General features: G+C 33.7%; 2 protein-coding genes across 2 annotated transcripts in view; both read right to left on the reverse strand.

Annotated features, from left to right (window-relative positions):
- The window catches only part of LOC138310817 (prolow-density lipoprotein receptor-related protein 1-like), a gene marked incomplete at its 3' end in the record, with an annotated part of 47,988 nt that extends 35,444 nt beyond the window's left edge, over window positions 1-12,544 (reverse strand). The window contains exons 1-2 of the mRNA XM_069252146.1: window positions 12,306-12,544; window positions 5,128-5,771 (exon numbers count right to left, since the gene is read on the reverse strand). Coding sequence (XP_069108247.1) covers window positions 5,128-5,686 — 559 coding nt within the window. The remainder of the gene's footprint in view (window positions 1-5,127; window positions 5,772-12,305) is intronic.
- Window positions 5,694-12,590, reverse strand: LOC138310818 (transcription factor IIIB 50 kDa subunit-like). The gene is made up of 3 exons (XM_069252147.1): window positions 12,542-12,590; window positions 11,291-11,973; window positions 5,694-5,771 (listed from the first exon to the last, which is right to left on the reverse strand). Exons 1-3 carry the CDS (start codon window positions 12,588-12,590, stop codon window positions 5,694-5,696), a joined length of 810 nt encoding a protein of 269 aa, XP_069108248.1.
- Between the last annotated feature and the right edge of the window lie 7,282 nt (window positions 12,591-19,872).

Raw genomic sequence — 19,872 nt, forward strand, 5'->3', positions numbered from 1 at the left:
TAAGTAATTGTCGTTACTTAACAAATGTATATAAGTAATTGTCGTTACTTAACAAATGTATAAGTAATTGTCGTTACTAACATAAAATGTATATTAATGTCGTTACTTAACAAATGTATATAAGTAATTGTCGTTACTTAACAAATGTATATAAGTAATTGTCGTTACTTAACAAGTATATAAGTAATTGTCGTTACTTAACAAATGTATATAAGTAATTGTCGTTACTTAACAAAGGTATATAAGTAATTGTCGTTACTTAACAAATGTATATAAGTAATTGTCGTTACTTAACAAATGTATATAAGTAAGTAATTGTCGTTACTTAACAAATGTATATAAGTAATTGTCGTTACTTAACAAAATAAGTATATTAAATTGTCGTTACTTAACAAATGTATATAAGTAATTGTCGTTACTTAACAAATGTATATAAGTAATTGTCGTTACTTAACAAAGGTATATAAGTAATTGTCGTTACTTAACAAATGTATATAAGTAATTGTCGTTACTTAACAAATGTATATAAGTAATTGTCGTTACTTAACAAATGTATATAAGTAATTGTCGTTACTTAACAAATGTATATAAGTAATTGTCGTTACTTAACAAATGTATATAAGTAATTGTCGTTACTTAACAAAGGTATATAAGTAATTGTCGTTACTTAACAAAGGTACATAAGTAATTGTCGTTACTTAACAAATGTATATAAGTAATTGTCGTTACTTAACAAATGTATATAAGTAATTGTCGTTACTTAACAAATGTATATAAGTAATTGTCGTTACTTAACAAATGTATATAAGTAATTGTCGTTACTTAACAAAGGTATATAAGTAATTGTCGTTACTTAACAACGGTACATAAGTAATTGTCGTTACTTAACAAATGTATATAAGTAATTGTCGTTACTTAACAAATGTATATAAGTAATTGTCGTTACTTAACAAATGTATATAAGTAATTGTCGTTACTTAACAAATGTATATAAGTAATTGTCGTTACTTAACAAAGGTATATAAGTAATTGTCGTTACTTAACAAAAGGTATATAAGTAATTGTCGTTACTTAACAAAGGTATATAAGTAATTGTCGTTACTTAACAAATGTATATAAGTAATTGTCGTTACTTAACAAATGTATATAAGTAATTGTCGTTACTTAACAAATGTATATAAGTAATTGTCGTTACTTAACAAAGGTAATATAAGTAATTGTCGTTACTTAACAAATGTATATAAGTAATTGTCGTTACTTAACAAAGGTATATAAGTAATTGTCGTTACTTAACAAATGTATATAAGTAATTGTCGTTACTTAACAAAGGTATATAAGTAATTGTCGTTACTTAACAAATGTATATAAGTAATTGTCGTTACTTAACAAATGTATATAAGTAATTGTCGTTACTTAACAAATGTATATAAGTAATTGTCGTTACTTAACAAATGTATATAAGTAATTGTCGTTACTTAACAAATGTATATAAGTAATTGTCGTTACTTAACAAATGTATATAAGTAATTGTCGTTACTTAACAAATGTATATAAGCAATTGTCGTTACTTAACAAATGTATATAAGCAATTGTCGTTACTTAACAAAGGTATATAAGTAAATGTCGTTACTTAACAAAGGTATATAAGTAATTGTCGTTACTTAACAAATGTATATAAGTAATTGTCGTTACTTAACAAATGTATATAAGTAATTGTCGTTACTTAACAAATGTATATAAGTAATTGTCGTTACTTAACAAATGTATATAAGTAATTGTCGTTACTTAACAAAGTAATAAGTAATTGTCGTTACTTAACAAATGTATATAAGTAATTGTCGTTACTTAACAAATGTATATAAGTAATTGTCGTTACTTAACAAATGTATATAAGTAATTGTCGTTACTTAACAAAGGTATATAAGTAATTGTCGTTACTTAACAAATGTATATAAGTAATTGTCGTTACTTAACAAATGTATATAAGTAATTGTCGTTACTTAACAAATGTATATAAGTAATTGTCGTTACTTAACAAATGTATATAAGTAATTGTCGTTACTTAACAAAAGGTATATAAGTAATTGTCGTTACTTAACAAATGTATATAAGTAATTGTCGTTACTTAACAAATGTATATAAGTAATTGTCGTTACTTAACAAATGTATATAAGTAATTGTCGTTACTTAACAAATGTATATAAGTAATTGTCGTTACTTAACAAATGTATATAAGTAATTGTCGTTACTTAACAAAGTAATGTATAATATAAGTAATTGTCGTTACTTAACAAATGTATATAAGTAATTGTCGTTACTTAACAAAGGTATATAAGTAATTGTCGTTACTTAACAAATGTATATAAGTAATTGTCGTTACTTAACAAATGTATATAAGTAATTGTCGTTACTTAACAAATGTATATAAGTAATTGTCGTTACTTAACAAATGTATATAAGTAATTGTCGTTACTTAACAAATGTAATACTAACAAAGTATATAAGTAATTGTCGTTACTTAACAAATGTATATAAGTAATTGTCGTTACTTAACAAATGTATATAAGTAATTGTCGTTACTTAACAAAGGTATATAAGTAATTGTCGTTACTTAACAAATGTATATAAGTAATTGTCGTTACTTAACAAAGGTATATAAGTAATTGTCGTTACTTAACAAAGGTAAATAAGTAATTGTCGTTACTTAACAAATGTATATAAGTAATTGTCGTTACTTAACAAATGTATATAAGTAATTGTCGTTACTTAACAAATGTATATAAGTAATTGTCGTTACTTAACAAATGTATATAAGTAATTGTCGTTACTTAACAAAGGTATATAAGTAATTGTCGTTACTTAACAAATGTATATAAGTAATTGTCGTTACTTAACAAATGTATATAAGTAATTGTCGTTACTTAACAAATGTATATAAGTAATTGTCGTTACTTAACAACGGTATATAAGTAATTGTCGTTACTTAACAAATGTATATAAGTAATTGTCGTTACTTAACAAAGGTATATAAGTAATTGTCGTTACTTAACAAAGGTATATAAGTAATTGTCGTTACTTAACAAAGGTATATAAGTAATTGTCGTTACTTAACAAAGGTACATAAGTAATTGTCGTTACTTAACAAAGGTATATAAGTAATTGTCGTTACTTAACAAATGTATATAAGTAATTGTCGTTACTTAACAAATGTATATATAAGTAATTGTCGTTACTTAACAAAGGTATATAAGTAATTGTCGTTACTTAACAAATGTATATAAGTAATTGTCGTTACTTAACAAAGGTATATAAGTAATTGTCGTTACTTAACAACGGTATATAAGTAAATGTCGTTACTTAACAAAGGTATATAAGTAATTGTCGTTACTTAACAAATGTATATAAGTAATTGTCGTTACTTAACAAATGTATATAAGTAATTGTCGTTACTTAACAAATGTATATAAGTAATTGTCGTTACTTAACAAATGTATATAAGTAATTGTCGTTACTTAACAAATGTATATAAGTAATTGTCGTTACTTAACAAATGTATATAAGTAATTGTCGTTACTTAACAAAGGTATATAAGTAATTGTCGTTACTTAACAAATGTATATAAGTAATTGTCGTTACTTAACAAATGTATATAAGTAATTGTCGTTACTTAACAAATGTATATAAGTAATTGTCGTTACTTAACAAATGTATATAAGTAATTGTCGTTACTTAACAAAGGTATATAAGTAATTGTCGTTACTTAACAACGGTATATAAGTAATTGTCGTTACTTAACAAATGTATATAAGTAATTGTCGTTACTTAACAAATGTATATAAGTAATTGTCGTTACTTAACAAATGTATATAAGTAATTGTCGTTACTTAACAAATGTATATAAGTAATTGTCGTTACTTAACAAATGTATATAAGTAATTGTCGTTACTTAACAAAGGTATATAAGTAATTGTCGTTACTTAACAAAGGTATATAAGTAATTGTCGTTACTTAACAAAGGTATATAAGTAATTGTCGTTACTTAACAAATGTATATAAGTAATTGTCGTTACTTAACAAAGGTATATAAGTAATTGTCGTTACTTAACAAATGTATATAAGTAATTGTCGTTACTTAACAAATGTATATAAGTAATTGTCGTTACTTAACAAATGTATATAAGTAATTGTCGTTACTTAACAAATGTATATAAGTAATTGTCGTTACTTAACAAAGGTATATAAGTAATTGTCGTTGCTTAACAACGGTACATAAGTAATTGTCGTTACTTAACAAATGTATATAAGTAATTGTCGTTACTTAACAAATGTATATAAGTAATTGTCGTTACTTAACAAATGTATATAAGTAATTGTCGTTACTTAACAAATGATATATAAGCAATTGTCGTTACTTAACAAATGTATATAAGTAATTGTCGTTACTTAACAAATGTATATAAGTAATTGTCGTTACTTAACAAATGTATATAAGTAATTGTCGTTACTTAACAAATGTATATAAGTAATTGTCGTTACTTAACAAATGTATATAAGTAAATGTCGTTACTTAACAACGGTATATAAGTAATTGTCGTTACCTTTTATCAGTATTGAATCAATTGTCCTTGTGTTCCAACGACATCTTTGAGAAAAATCTTTTCTATATTTTGTATTAGCGGACAGCAGCTATGGATAGCTAAACTGAAGGGGCCATTTTGTAACTATATGGTATCCATATAATCATGATTAGGTACCGGCTAGATACAGATTATAAGACTCTTTCATATGTGGATAAGCCACGGGTTTTACAACATTTTGTGACCCTCGGGTAGAACATCCCTATCCTTCATATCCACGTATGAAAGAATAATTTTCTCTCGTAATTAGTATCTTTTGAAGTAAATCCAGCCTTGTTTCTAAACAAAAATTTGTTGAAATTCTACCTAGAAAATAGGCTTTATTGAATTGGTAGACATCAGACATGCAATACAGCCTCAGGCGACATGATGGTATTGCCCTAGACCAGCCAGTATTACACGTGTAGGTGTGAGAGACCAGCCAGTATTACTCCCGTAGGTATGAGAGATAATGATCATAAGTTTAACACCGAGACTTTAAAATGTTTACCTGTAGTTTCCTCTCGTTTGGCTAGTATCGTCGTCATTTCCATAGGACGTGACGTCATCTGTTTTGGTGTCGTAAACTGAGGATTTGATAAATCCCAGACGGAAGTGCTCCCTTGAGAGGACGTCCTATTTTCACCCACACACAATCCACTTGTGGGGAAATTTGTACAGTTAAACGCCTCAGGCCATGTGTAGTCAAAATCATTCATTATGGACTCGCACCCAGAACGAACTTCTTCACAAAGTTTACGACACGGTGGAAGTGGAACCATGAGAACGTTACAAATGGGGAGGTAGAGGATACAGAGAAAGGACAGTAGACTTGGGCTACAATCTATCTTCATCAACGGACTGTATTGGCTAATTGCGATAACGGCGTCGTCTTGGCTGTTGTCGTTAAATTTGTTTGGTAGTAATGTATGATTATACGGCATAGACTCGCATATAGAGGCACGTAATGGTTCACACTTGTGGTAGTCGTCCTCCTGGCACAGCCGCAAAGTCGTAAACACCGACAGAATGATGTACACATGACGTAAAAACACCTTGAGTTTCGCCATGGCTACGTTAATAGTCACAAAAAATGGACTTCTCTTCTGATAGGTTGTCTGACGAGCGTGGCCTTTTATCAGCTGTGTTGAGTGTCTGAAATAGAAATCAAATTATAAATATTCCAAAGTCATCAAAAGCTGTTTAAACATGTTTAGTATCACTGCCTTGATAGAGAAATAAAGAAGTCATTAAGTCTTCGTTGAAAACTCAGATCCTTACAGACAAACTTCATACTGCGCACTAACGCAGTTACAGATTCACTGAACGTTGTTTTGTTGTTTCTTTCTTTCGACCGCGTTTATAGATGGAATGGACTATTTATCCACTTAACGTTTTTCGCATACATGTACAGTTGCAACGATAAACAGACGAATGAGAAATACTGTATTTGCATATTAAAGAGTTATCTGCCCTTGTTAGTAAGTATTGATTGTGACGTCGTGCGTTTGCAAGCGTTACGTCATACATTTTGAAAAAAATGACGTGAATTGCGTTTACAAAATAATGACGTATCGTAACAATAGATAGCTACCTGCAAGGGAGCGAACTCTGTAAAATACAAAGACGGAATATGTATAAGCAGAATACCGTAAAGTCGATAATCATCGCGAAAATTAGGTTTTTGCGGAAGAATAAGAAATAGGTAAACCCTATATACTGTTAGATCGTGAGCCTACAATTCTTTCCAAATAAGCTCTCTGTCCTTTAAGCCAAAATCATATGTTTTTACCGGCGGTACGTTTTCTTCATCCGAAGGAGAAAATACGACTACCACGAAATATATAATATATTTGTAAATGAAATTAGTCATGTGCATACATATTTGTCGGCTTGTGCACACAGCAGCCATTCTTACCGTGGTTAGGCGATATTTACCTGGAATGATGTGAGCAGGCACTACAATTAACACCCCAGAAATGACGAACACTTGCGTCTGATCAGGAGTGTTAGGAACTCCCTTACATACCTTCACAACATTACTTTTTATATGTCTGGCTTCTCAGTCTACATCAAAGGATCTCATATGTATATTTCTTGACAAATACTTATTATAAAGACGGAATCCTGTCACAACAAGAGAAATCATCCTTCTGGGAGATCCAGATTCCCATCTGGACCGTCATTGTGATACTAGCACCACTAAGATTGCGGAGTATCTTTAAAGTCATGGATAATCTCCACGTGCTACCCACGGTACGCACCTGCCGCGTTGATAGGTCTAGCTAGTACAAAGCGCACCTGGTTATGGGGAATCCATCGGTGTGCAATTCCATAGCAAATCACTCGTGTAATTATGTGTACTTAGGAAATGGTATAGGTGCTGAAAGATAAATATATATCTTACGGAATCTACATCTGTAATAGGAATTTCAATAAACGCTTTCAATTGAACTATTGTGAAGACAATTTGCGGAAAAAATAGTTCACAGAGTAGAGAAATCGGATTTATTTAACTTGCTAACCTTAAATTATTAATTTCATATTCTCAGTTAATATCAAGCTTGGTTAAGATTGCGCTCTATTGTGAAATTTGTTTTGAGTTTTACTGCCCATCTATAACTAAGGTCATTTAGGGTCACTATTGTGAAGACAAATGCTAAAAATGGTTACCATGGCAACTAATTTAAAAGCTACACAATTAGAACACGTATAATTGAATGATTAACGCGTATACACTCAGATTTTTGTGTTATTTAAGCATTGATGTCACTACGGATTGAAGGACAAAATGGACCCAAACCATACCTAATCCTGTAGATAAACTTAACGTTATAGGTGCCGTAACTGGGCAAACATTTTGGCATGTTAATTTTTCTTCATTAATGTATTGAAAACCATAAGGTTTAATTAATTAAGCCGTGAAAATCCTTCAAATGGCTTCAGATGCCTTATAAACGTTAGTTACAACAGAGAAATTATGTACTGTAAATTGTTGTTTTTATGCCTGATGGAAAATGTTTAGATGAAAACTTTCCTGCAGAAATCACTTTACAATTACTGTACTTATAACACTGTAAAAATGTGAAATTAAATTGTAGACCACAATTTGGCTTCATTGTGTGACCTTAGGTACTCGTTTCGCTTCACTATAGATGTACATATAATAATTTTGGGCAGAACTGCTAAAAATCATTTTCTGCTTTTACTTGTATTTGTAAAATTAAAACCACTGCATTGAAAGTATTGTAATTTTTAAAATGTCAGTAACTTTAGGTGATGAATAACATATTAAAAACTTATCTTGATTCGAGAGTATGAAAAATACGGCGCATACAACTTTAAGGTCAAGCTCTTTTTACAATAAGTTTTCAATCTAGAAATCAATAGCACTAAGTTCATACCAAGGTAGAAGGTAGCATTCCCTGTTTCCGGTAACGATTAAATAAACATCGAACTTGTGTATCATTTCTCCAGATACCTTAATGCCGGGACCAACTACAGCCGTCTGTTGTAGAACTTATACTGCAGATCACATAGCTTGCGTATAAATGACGGGGCTGCTTAACTGGGTTCCGAGTGAATGAACGCCAACAACACACCGGATCTCAAGTCAACGCATCTCCCTCATGTGAACGCTGTCATCGCTCGGAAACTCCGGCAGTAGAATTTTAAGCGATTCTCATTTCTTCTCTGGAATTCGTTCTCTTGGACGGATTTGACATCAAATAAAAAATTATCGGATAATTGCAGAGTGGAACTGCTATAAGCTAGAATGCAAACATTTCGGAAAGTAAACCGAATGAAGTGGAGTTATGTCGGGTAAACCGGGTTAGAATTACAACAGATGTCAATGATATGGTACAGAAACAGCACTGACGTAATGGATTGTAAATGTTAACAAACATCTCGTGTAATTAAAGGGAAATTCAATAATATGTAATGGAATTTAATACATTAATTTCTAATTGACATATACAAATACATCTGTATACTTGTTTCCGTTACATATGCTATGATTGAAATATGCTTTAAAGACGTAGCGCGCGATATTGGTGACGTCGTCTCAAAACACACATATCCTTTACTTAAAGCGTTGTGGTTTTCTTTTATTTTCACATACCTGCATCGCGTCATATATCATTGAAAACGGGTTTAAATGTACTTTGATGTTATGGGCAATATTAGCGGAAAAGCGAACCATAAAAACATTTTAATCACGTTTTGTTTCTCCGAAATACCAAGATAATGGCATGTAACGCGTAACATTTACCGGAGTGTTCGTTTCTAAATATTTTCTTAAATCGCACTAAACGTACGCAAAAATAAACGAACATAATTGTAAAGAGATCTAGAAAAACTGACACGCGCGTTTTGCATGCTGGTAAATGTCCTTGCGACTGCATATCTGGTGCGACCTAACGGTGTAGTTTGCCAGTGAATAAACATAAAATATACTCACTTCACGTTTATTCAATTTTAACGTAAACATTATTTTCGATTTTCCGAATGTAAGTGGCCTTGGAAAAGAAGATAAACCGAAGTGCCCGGAGTTGAAAACTAGAAATCCGTTAAACTATAGAGAAATACTGGGAACAAAAAGAGTATATTTTTGCGTCCAATGCATAACACAGGGATCTGAGATATAGTTACAGTTAATACATATATATATTTAGACACACCAGAGTGTCCGCACTCCCTTTTTAGATGTGTAAGAGTATAGATAAAAATCAGGAAATTTCATTCTCTTCGTGGTGTATTATACGTGTACATGTAGAATAAGAATTTTACCGATTTTTATCTAGATCCATAAAACGTCTAGAATAATATATGGGCACTCTGTTAGGTCCAAATTGATATACACTGTACTAGTCTCAGACCCCTGTGATTCATAACAGTAACTTCTGGCACACCATTTAAGAAGTGATTAGAAATCGACCTGTACTAAAATTGAAAGAAAATTTATCAACAGAGGTCGGGGAAAAAGTGCTTTAATATTTGTAGTCAAATTCGCGACGACAAAATCTTTTCGGACAGATAAAAATGAACTTCCCCTGGAACCGTAGATGATATCCAGGAAAAGAATCACGTACATGTACGTGTATCATCTTTGTCAGCTATGGTAGTACAAGTCTACAAAGTGAAGATATTTGTTTATCTAAAGTTATAAGCCAACCTCAAATACCGAACCGGAAACTAAACTGAAGCAGAATTTTACGGGGATTTTAATGATAACTTTCAAAACTAAAGACTTTTCGCATATCAAGTTCTGCACGAAACGTGTAAGAACTTATTTTATGATAGTTATTAACAGCAGGGCAATATAAGAACTTGCAAAATTAAGGAGATAGAGTAAAACTGGAGTATCAGGAAAAAAACACCGAAATACATCAATTTAGTGTCCAAAATGATAACCAAACTCAGAAATCAGAGGTGATCTCACATGTATGTCGGTACACCTTAACCACTCGGCCATCGCGACCCCGTAAGTTCGTTATTTATAATAGTGTATCATTCTTTTATTACTGGTGCATGTATATATTGGATAACGGTAAAACATGCATTATAATAATAATGTGTCAGAAAAGCACCGTCAAAACGACGTCATTATGTGTTACGCAATATGTCACCAACATCGCGCGTTACGTCTAAATATCTGGTTTGGGCCCCAATAATTCTGAATAAATTGCTTTTGGATAACTTAAGATGTGCACCAATTATCGCTACATTCGGCGGACACCTTCTCATGGGATCAGAAGGTACGTTTGTTAAAGGCTAATTTTTGTTATGAATAATTCCGTATCGTACATAATTACATCTGTATTTTGTAAGAACACAGACGGAATCTAACATGTGACAACAGTTTTGTTCGTATCAAGCGGGTTTACGTATCAAACGAGTTCGTAATAAACATATTAAACTGTATGACTATTTATTCTTTTCAAATCCTCGTCCATGTACGTTAAAATCGTTCATATCAATACTCTGTCCTGCATGTTGGGCGTTAATATTGTGCATGTTGACCCTATTGTGGTTGTCGTTGCGCCGTTTTAGGGTCACTGAAAGATCCATTAGGGTCAGTTGCATATCCGATATCTTCTGGGCTCGTGGTAATTTCATGTATCAAAGAATGAAAATTGATGTTTTCATTGTTTGATTTAAGTAGTGGAATGCATTCAATTGGAGATTACTTGTATGAATGCCAACTGGACAGCGGCAAAGTTAATGAAATGCGCATATTTAATGAAGCGTGAACGCCAAATGCGTTTGGTAAGGTTACTTAGTTGGGTTGCAGTCAAAATGTCAACATGTTTTAATCAATTAAATATTAGAATAGAAATAGATAAAATGACAGCTTTCATGAGTATTTTTTTTATATTTCGTCTTATGAACAATTAAGGAGTTTATGGCCGTACCAACTAAAGCCCCATTATGTTTTCGTAATATTTTTAATCGTAAAAAAATACCAAATTTTGCTAAATGATAGAGTTGTTCAGGATTGTAGCAATGACGGGGGAATACCAGGGGTGATCTGGTGTATACGTAGTGGTTAGGCTACTCGCCTTTCACCTAGCCGGACAGAGTTCGATCCCCGGCACGGACGTGAAAAGGGTAGAATGCCACACCACCGTGACTCACTGTGTAGTCGTGACACCCACACCACCGTGACTCACTCTGGAGTCAGTGATGCCCACACCACCGTGACTCACTGTAGAGTCAGTGACAACCATACCACCGTGACTCACTGTGTAGTCAGTGACACCCACATCACCGTGACTCACTGTGTAGTCAGTGACAACCACACCACCGTGACTCACTGTAGAGTCAGTGACAACCATACCACCGTGACTCACTGTGTAGTCGGTGACACCCACACCACCGTGACTCACTGTGGAGTCAGTGACAACCACACCACCGTGACTCACTGTGAAGTCAGTGACAACCACACCACCGTGACTCACTGCGGAGTCAGTAACACCCACACCACCGTGACTCACTGTGGAGTCAATGACATCCACACCACCGTGACTCACTGTGTAGTCAGTGACAACCACACCACCGTGACTCACTGTGGAGTCAGTGACATCCACACCACCGTGACTCACTGTGTAGTCAGTGACAACCACACCACCGTGACTCACTGTGCAGTCAGTGACACCCACACCACCGTGACTCACTGTGTAGTCAGTGACACCCACACTACTGTGACTCACTGTGGAGTCAGTAACACCCACACCACCGTGACTCACTGTGGAGTCAATGACACTCACACCACCGTGACTCACTGTGGAGTCAGTAACACCCACACCACCGTGACTCACTGTGGAGTCAGTGACACCCACACCACCGTGACTCACTGTGGAGTCAGTGACACGACCTTGACTCCATTTAAAGTCAGACACCCACACTCTATATGACTCTCTATGGAGCTATGCAGTAAGACCTATGGCGAAGAAGGTTTAACATACCTAGATTGTTATGAACACTTGCAGGCAATATTAAACATCTGAATCTTTTCCCCTTGTCAGAACAGGTGTGCTGTTTCCTCTCAGAACTCAATACACATGAGGTGATGTTTCTGGTTATTATAGAGATATCAGGCCTATTTCTACACTGATAGAATCAACACTATACATAGGCTATACCAACTCTATAAACAGTCATTAAATTGTCATATACTGTACTCACCTAAAGTGTCGGCCGTCCTCCTCACCTTAACATTTCCGGTAGATCATTGCCCACGCGCGCACGTGCCTGCTGTCCCCCAGACCCTTCCGTCACACTCCTCCTCACGGCTGTATTGTTGGAGCCTGGTGATCCCCGCGCGGACCTATGTGAGGAATGCTCGCTCCAGATTGCAGTGATAAAATGATATACACTCAATTCCCTAATAAATTATCAGATTTACAAAACGCGCGTGTTACTGTTATTTTTGTAAACTTTCTTATCATCCAAATATTTCGCTAACTCCATGTTCCTTTCTAAGATTAAAAATCAGATATTTGACAACTGCACATTTTGTGAATTTCTATCCGGTTTCATATCTTATATTTCCTGTAATTTTTCAGTTAATGAGTATTTTTCATTTTAGATAATTTTCTCGTAAACTTTTAAAATTTAAATAATCTCGCTTATCGAAAATCTTTCGTAATCTTTTTAACATGAAATGTTTTGTTAATTCCATTGGTTTAAGGTAATCACGGTTCCGACCAGCACGTTTATACCCGCGCGCCTGTCACGACTGCCTGTGTTACAGTTGATGGTTAAGTACCATTTTGTTTTCTCCTACATTATTGTAATTACATAGAAAATGTTTTCCACAGTGACATAAATAAACAAAAATTACGCCAATTAGTCGTGTTGTGATAGTTGTACCGACTCCCTGACCACCACATTAGTGGAAACCAAATCCTTGAAATGATATTTCAGATTAATTGAGAAAAAATACTACATAATCCGCCTGATACCAGTGATTTCGCCCGTGTAATATTATTACGTATGTCACTAGTTAAAGTTACTAAATCATTAGATTTACATAGATTTCTTAGGGTTTTTGACTTCCTAAAACGTTCTTATACCTGAAATTAGGAAGTTTTCAAAATTACAAATTTTATTTGAAATATTGGCAATGTTTATCAACGTTAAAATATCGCCAAACACAACAAGAAACTGTATCTGTCGGCATTGACTGTTTATAACGGAAAGAACCGATTGCACATTCGAGTTCGAAATTGGGGTCGCTGAAAATCTCATCCGGCTAATGGATATAGATGTAACAAGTATTAGCATCCCAAAAAGCTAGGAGAATGATATGATAATATTGTTTAGCAATTTTAATTGTTCTGTTGAAAGCCATTTTATAATTTGTGAGCTTGTGTTAGTGCACGGTAGCCAGGTCTAGTACAGGCGAACAGTTTTAATAATACTTTTGCTTCCAAAAAATTAAAAAGGGTTTTATGCAGAGATTGCTAAGCTCAGAGAAAAGGTAAAGAAAATATTGAACTTAATCTGATAGGTTTCTATGTTTTTCTATGGTCCGTTTTCATCCCGCTTTTTAGTATGTTCCGGGTCCCGTTAATAATATGTCTGATGATTAATGTTACACGATATTGATCTAAATTAAATAAGAAATATAAAAGTAATGTATCGAACATGGTATACTACTACAGATATATTTGTTCCATCTGTAAATGGAACCAGATTTAATTAAAATGCCCGATTAATATCTAGAAAATCCTTATTCATAATACTTTTACCACGAATGCTCATTTTACACCGAAATCTCTAATTAACGGATGCACGCGCACATGTGACCATGCTTTATCAGGAAGATGGCGTCCGAATCCGGACAGATTAAAGTCTGTTTCCGTAATTCGTTTTAATACACACAGAACATCCATCTGATTCAAGCGTTCTTTCTACATGCATATATGGCTATCCTGCAAGATGGCGTGATTTGCATCCGATTCTAACTGCTACGCCTCAAGCGGCGTAGCAAAAATTGCAATAACACCACTAAGAGGCCACTTATATTTTATCGGTTATATTGGCCTGATTAAGTGTAATAGCCGATACATTTACAGCGTATCACAGTGGCGTAGGAAAATGAAACGTAAGGGGGGGGGGGGGGAGCAAAGGTCCTCAATATTTGGACCCCCCTCCTCGCCCCGCACCCACAGGAGGAGATTAATTGTTTAATTCAACACACAACCATATATACCTTATATATTTTTTTCATATAATCCTTGTGTACACACATTTATAGACAGTACGTGGCGTCGCTAAAAGGAAATTAATGAATACGCAAATTGCCATGCGAGCTTCGAAGGTGCGATATTTTGGTATTCGGGGGGTCCGAGAGTCTCCTACGAGAAAAAAAATATTACGATTTAGAATGGCTAAGATGAGTTTTACGATGCATTTTGATGAATTTGCGAGCGCCGAAGACGCGAGAATTTGGTGTTCGATGGGTCCGGGGGTCTCCCCCGGGAAAAATATTACAATTTAGAATTTTACGATGTATTTTAATGAATGGGAGCACCCGAAGGCACGAGATTTTGGTGTTTGACGAGGTCCGAGGGTCTCCCTCGAGTAAAAATATTACGATTTAGAATAGCTGTGATGAATTTTACAATGTATTTTAATGATTTTAAAGCGTTCTTAACATGATATTTTTTTATTGAAAGTTACCTGCATTTAGAAATGATAATTGTGAATGTCGTCATATCATTATGCAACTCTGTTCGATCTGAACATACCGGCTTCTCACCATCGGCACACTGTTGTGTGTAACACGATATAATAATGAATTAATTGTCTTGCTAAGTCATATAAACAAATGAATCTTTTAAGACATTTTTAATAGTACGTAGAATTCCTTCATTGACATTTTTAGTCTAGTTCATGTGTATTGACTTTATGCGTACATGAACGTTTAAGGAAATGCGCCGCCCAGCGGAAAATTGTCTGAAATAAAGTACGAAAATGTGCAGGAGGACCCTTTTTTCTTTCAAATGTGCAATTTTAGAACATTTCAGTCGGTGAAAATGAGAGGGGGGGGGGGGGGGGGGGGCAAAAAGACATGTTTGTCCCCGTCCTGGGGAACGAGGAGGCAATCCCCACCCTCCCGACCCCTGTATCTACATTGCCAAGTAAAACAGCATAGTTCTATGAAGCTTAAATTTAGAGTATTTGATGGAAATATGACAAGGTTTGAGAGGTATTTTCACCCGTTAATTATGTATATATTATACATGAATACAGGTGTACATGTACATTATTAAGCAAACATATACATAGGTCTACAATGTATATGTAAAGTATATTTTTGCTTTGAATACATAAAAATACACATAAAATTTAGATGTATAGTTAGGCTGATTGTTTAAGTGAATCAGATGGAAAATGGTTACATAACTAGTGACATGTAGGGGAATGTCCATTAGACGGATAGAGACTATAAATAGATTTATTATTTTTCTGGATTTTTTGTCACTTTTCATTGGTCAAAAACACGCCACGTGATCACCGATAAAAAACTATATTGCACGATTTTTCCGGAAGCAGTTTATAGAAAAAGTATATTGCACGGTTATTTTTAGATAACGTTATCGTCTACGTTACCAAAACGCTTCGTGTTCTTGGCGCTTTGAAACAAACGCTTTGATGACCTGAGTTTGAAGCGTAACCACAAACGACAGACGACGTTGATTGTTTCGGTTTCTATCAAAGATGATGATGACTGCCAGCTGATGACTACAGTTTTACTTTTAAAATTTTCAACATGAACACGATAGGAGAGTAGGAAATAATCGAATAACAATCATTAAGCATCTGGAGCCATTGAATAGTGAATACGTTTGATGTTTATTTTTAAAATTCTACCTGGACTAGTTACAACATTTAGGCCTAGGCTAATCCTACTGTATGTATACGATTTTTATTTTACGGAATGGAGTACTAAGCATAAGAGAATGAATCTGTTAATATATGTTAGACGTCGAAATGTATTTTTTCAAGGGAGAACAAACTATACATTTAATTAACTGTATCATTAAGACTTGGAGCTACATGTATAATGGAGTACATGTACATGTATTCAATTTACAAACACACATGCACCGGGTGTATGTAATAAAGGCGTGAAGTGCATCAATTGATACTGTTTTCATATGTTGTTTTTAAATTAAATTTGTCACAAAATCCCAAGATTGTAACTGTCATCACGAAGCAGAATTTACAATGCAATGGTTATTTAGTTTCACACTCATTTCATAATGTCAAAAATCCAGAAAAATAATAAAACAATTATAGCATTTTGATTTCGGTCAATATATGGTTATCGACCACGGAAAAAATACCGACCTCGGACTACGTCCTCGGTCAATATTTTTTCTATGGTCGATATAACCATGTATCGACCTCATCAATTCAGCATTGAAGTCACTATTTTTTAATTTCATCGGGGTATGAAAGAAATTTTGTTTGCAAACTGTGTGAATCCGCGTAGCGGATTCTCACAAAAGTTTTCAAACAAACTTTATTTCATAACCCGATGAAATAAAAAAAAAATAGTGACTTCAATGCTTATATTTTCCAGGCTACTTTTTTAAAATGAAATACGTTCACACGTACGATTCCAATGATTTTTTCCAAGGGATTATTTTTTTTCAAATCAATACGCAACGTCAATGTTTCTATTGTGACGTCACGATAATGTGGGTTTCCGCGCCATTCTCGGATTTTTTTTCATCGTGGAATGAAAAAAATGAATAGGCCAATCAGAAAGCCAGAAACAAAGAGAAAATTAATTATAATGTTATATTTGTATAATATATAGGGAATGTCCATTAGACGGATAGACATAAAACTAAGGATATACAGGGAATTAGACGGATATATACTATAACTAGGGCTATATAAGGAATGTCAATTAGACGGATAAAGACCATAACTAGAGATATATAGGGAATGTCCATTAGACGAATAGACATTTTAACTAAGGATATACAATGTATACGGAATGTCAAATATTGATATAATGATAAAAGAAATACACGTACTTACTTAGTCCTCTAAACATGCCTGTATTATTAGTTTTTCCCCATTTTTTCCTTATTATATGAGGCAAAAAAAAAAGAAATTAAAAATCCTAATAATATTGGCAGGTTTAGCGGACTAGTACCTAATATCATGACAAGTGAAAATAAAATAATGGTAGTTCTAAGCAAGTATAAAACCATATAATATAAACTCTTCTTTATGGGTGCAAAAACCTGTACAGTATAGGATTATTTACACTTAGAAACTCTTCACTAAACTTCTGCATACGTTTCAACGTTTATTAGATTTAACACAGTAATCCGGAACCCGGAGTTGATAAATTTGTGTTTTCAGTCGATAGCAGATATGTCCATTAGACAGATGAGATTTCCTTCGATCGGATGTTTTGAATGATCACGCATCGCGCATGCACATAGGGGTTGTTTACACTCGCCGAAAGATAATAATATGAAATAGTGACTAGGTCGTTTCTATTTATTTTCAGTTTTTCTTCAGTTTGAACAAAATGGTTATACAAACTTTTAAATTTTGTTATTAACACAAAGTACACAACTTTTACAATTATTTTCAGTTCTATAATTCTTTTTATCTTTTATTACATGATTTTTTTAACGATTTAGTCCCTTTAATAAAACGAGATTGAGAGATCCAGACTTAGAAACACACAGAAAATATTTTTTAAATGTACAAAATATAAAATCAAAATCCTAATCTTAGTTCTAATTTTCGCTACAATGTATGAAATTGTGTACTTTAAAACATTTTCTGTCTTACACCACCATATTACACAACTCATCCTAAATATAACAATGCCGTCGACGAATGTCAGATGATGTACATTTTATGTGTCCTAGGCTCGGTTATAATCAATCAATTATTGTCAGATGATTGAAATTGATACTATGACCAAGAGTGATATTCGTAGCCAGTCTAGGTTGTCACTCGAAACAAAGCTCCCAAACCAGTACCTTATTATCTCGTTACACGCCTTAACGGTATCACAGCTCTGAATTACGATCAGTGTTCGGTGAAATATACTAAATTTAACGGTCCATTAAAACGAAATATATGGTAAAGTAGACAATATTCTATGAAGGTGTCCCCCTACTAGTCGTGGCCTTAGTATTGTGCATATTGAAAGTAAACTTCGATCTTTGTACATTAAACATTTACAGAGTTTTGTATTGAAGTCCACTGATTCCAAATGGCGATTTTTACATAGTATTGGTTGTCTTTGCATTTTCGCAATTTTCTCGGCTCTTTTGATAACTGTACGCCACACAGTGAGTATTGTTCTGAATTTTATTCATGTTTACACAAGTTTTTTTTAGAATATCATTCTATACCTTCTAAATCCAGTTTTGAGACTATCTCTACAAAAGAAATATATATAAACTTGTTATCTTCTATCATTAAGCCTCCTAGAATAATAAGACTTTTTCCATATGTTGATTTCAAGCCTGTTTTTCTCAATGTTTCAAATGAGTTTTTAGATACTCGTTCTAGGGATGTAGTTTTTATGATTATTCATGAAATTATGGCATTGAGTCATCAAAACGCTGTACCTTCTGTGAAGGCTATGAAACTATTTCACATTGATTTTTCGAGTGTCCATTTGTTCAGTCTTTAGTTGCTCTTGTAAATTCCTGGATACAACGGCTCTCAGAGAATAGTATCCCCATTGATTCGGCCCTTTGGCGATTCCACTCCCTGTTATCTCTTACTCTAAAAGTTAAGTATCTGGTTTTTTATCTAGTGGCAGAATCTTTATCTTCCATTTGGCATACCAGTTGCATAAAAAAGTATGACAGAAAGTCGCCAACTTCAGATTCTCTCGTCTGTCACTTTCTCAGTAAGGTCATACTTCAAATTAAGTCTGACTTTTTCCGCCTCCCCAGGAAAACGTTCTCTGAGTACTGGTGCACTACCAAAATATTTTGTACTTATGTAGACGATGAGTATAAATTTACCGCTAGCCGAATTGTATCATTAAATTTCTGATTGAGTGCGGTCTTTTCAGATTGCCTAATTCTTTACTCTGATTAATTGATTAGCTGATTTATTATTGCCTAACTTCATTCTTATTTTTACTGATGTATTTCCGTTTCATGTTTCAGTTATTTTTCAGTTTTCCATGTTGTACATTTTAGTTTGTAGGGGTAATTGCGCATTACCGGCGTTACCGGTTGTCCAGTTCAACAAGGCGCCATATGGGTATGTCCCGTGGCGTTTTTATTGTAAATATTTGAATAAATTTTATGAAACTTAAAAAAGCCAGTCTAGGTTGTCACTCGAAACAATGCTCCCAAACCAGTACCTTATTATCCCGTTACACGCCCTAAAGGTATCACAACTCTGAATTCTGATCAGTGTTCGGTGAAATATACTAAATTTAACGGTCCATTAAAACGAAATATATGGTAAAGTAGACAATATTTTATGAAGGTGTCACCGCATTATATGTTGTTTAAAACAAAAGTGTCTCGGTATTGTAAATAATGATGCCGTTGATTGCCAAAATGGTCACTTTCCGCCTGCCACGAACTAGGCCGCGTACAACTCTTGCTCGAACTAAAAATACACTACAGGTAAAATGTCACATGATGTATTTTGAATCTTCTATATCCAAAATAGATTGCCATGGCCTATTGCATTGTTTGCATAATTAACGGCAAACTCAGCAGCATTTACT

The sequence above is a fragment of the Argopecten irradians genome, chromosome 16 (assembly GCF_041381155.1).
Source record: "Argopecten irradians isolate NY chromosome 16, Ai_NY, whole genome shotgun sequence".
Lineage (NCBI taxonomy): Eukaryota > Metazoa > Mollusca > Bivalvia > Pectinida > Pectinidae > Argopecten > Argopecten irradians.

Coding starts and splice junctions, on each gene's coding strand:
- LOC138310818 (XM_069252147.1), bottom strand. CDS start 12,590: ATGGAGTTAGCGAAATATTTGGATGATAAGAAAGTTTACAAAAATAAC. Junction 11,974..12,541: donor GAAAGTTTACAAAAATAACA/GTAACACGCGCG, acceptor CTGACTCCACAG/TGAGTCACGGTGGTGTGGGT. Junction 5,772..11,290: donor TGGGCATCACTGACTCCAGA/GTGAGTCACGGT, acceptor TTTCTATTTCAG/ACACTCAACACAGCTGATAA.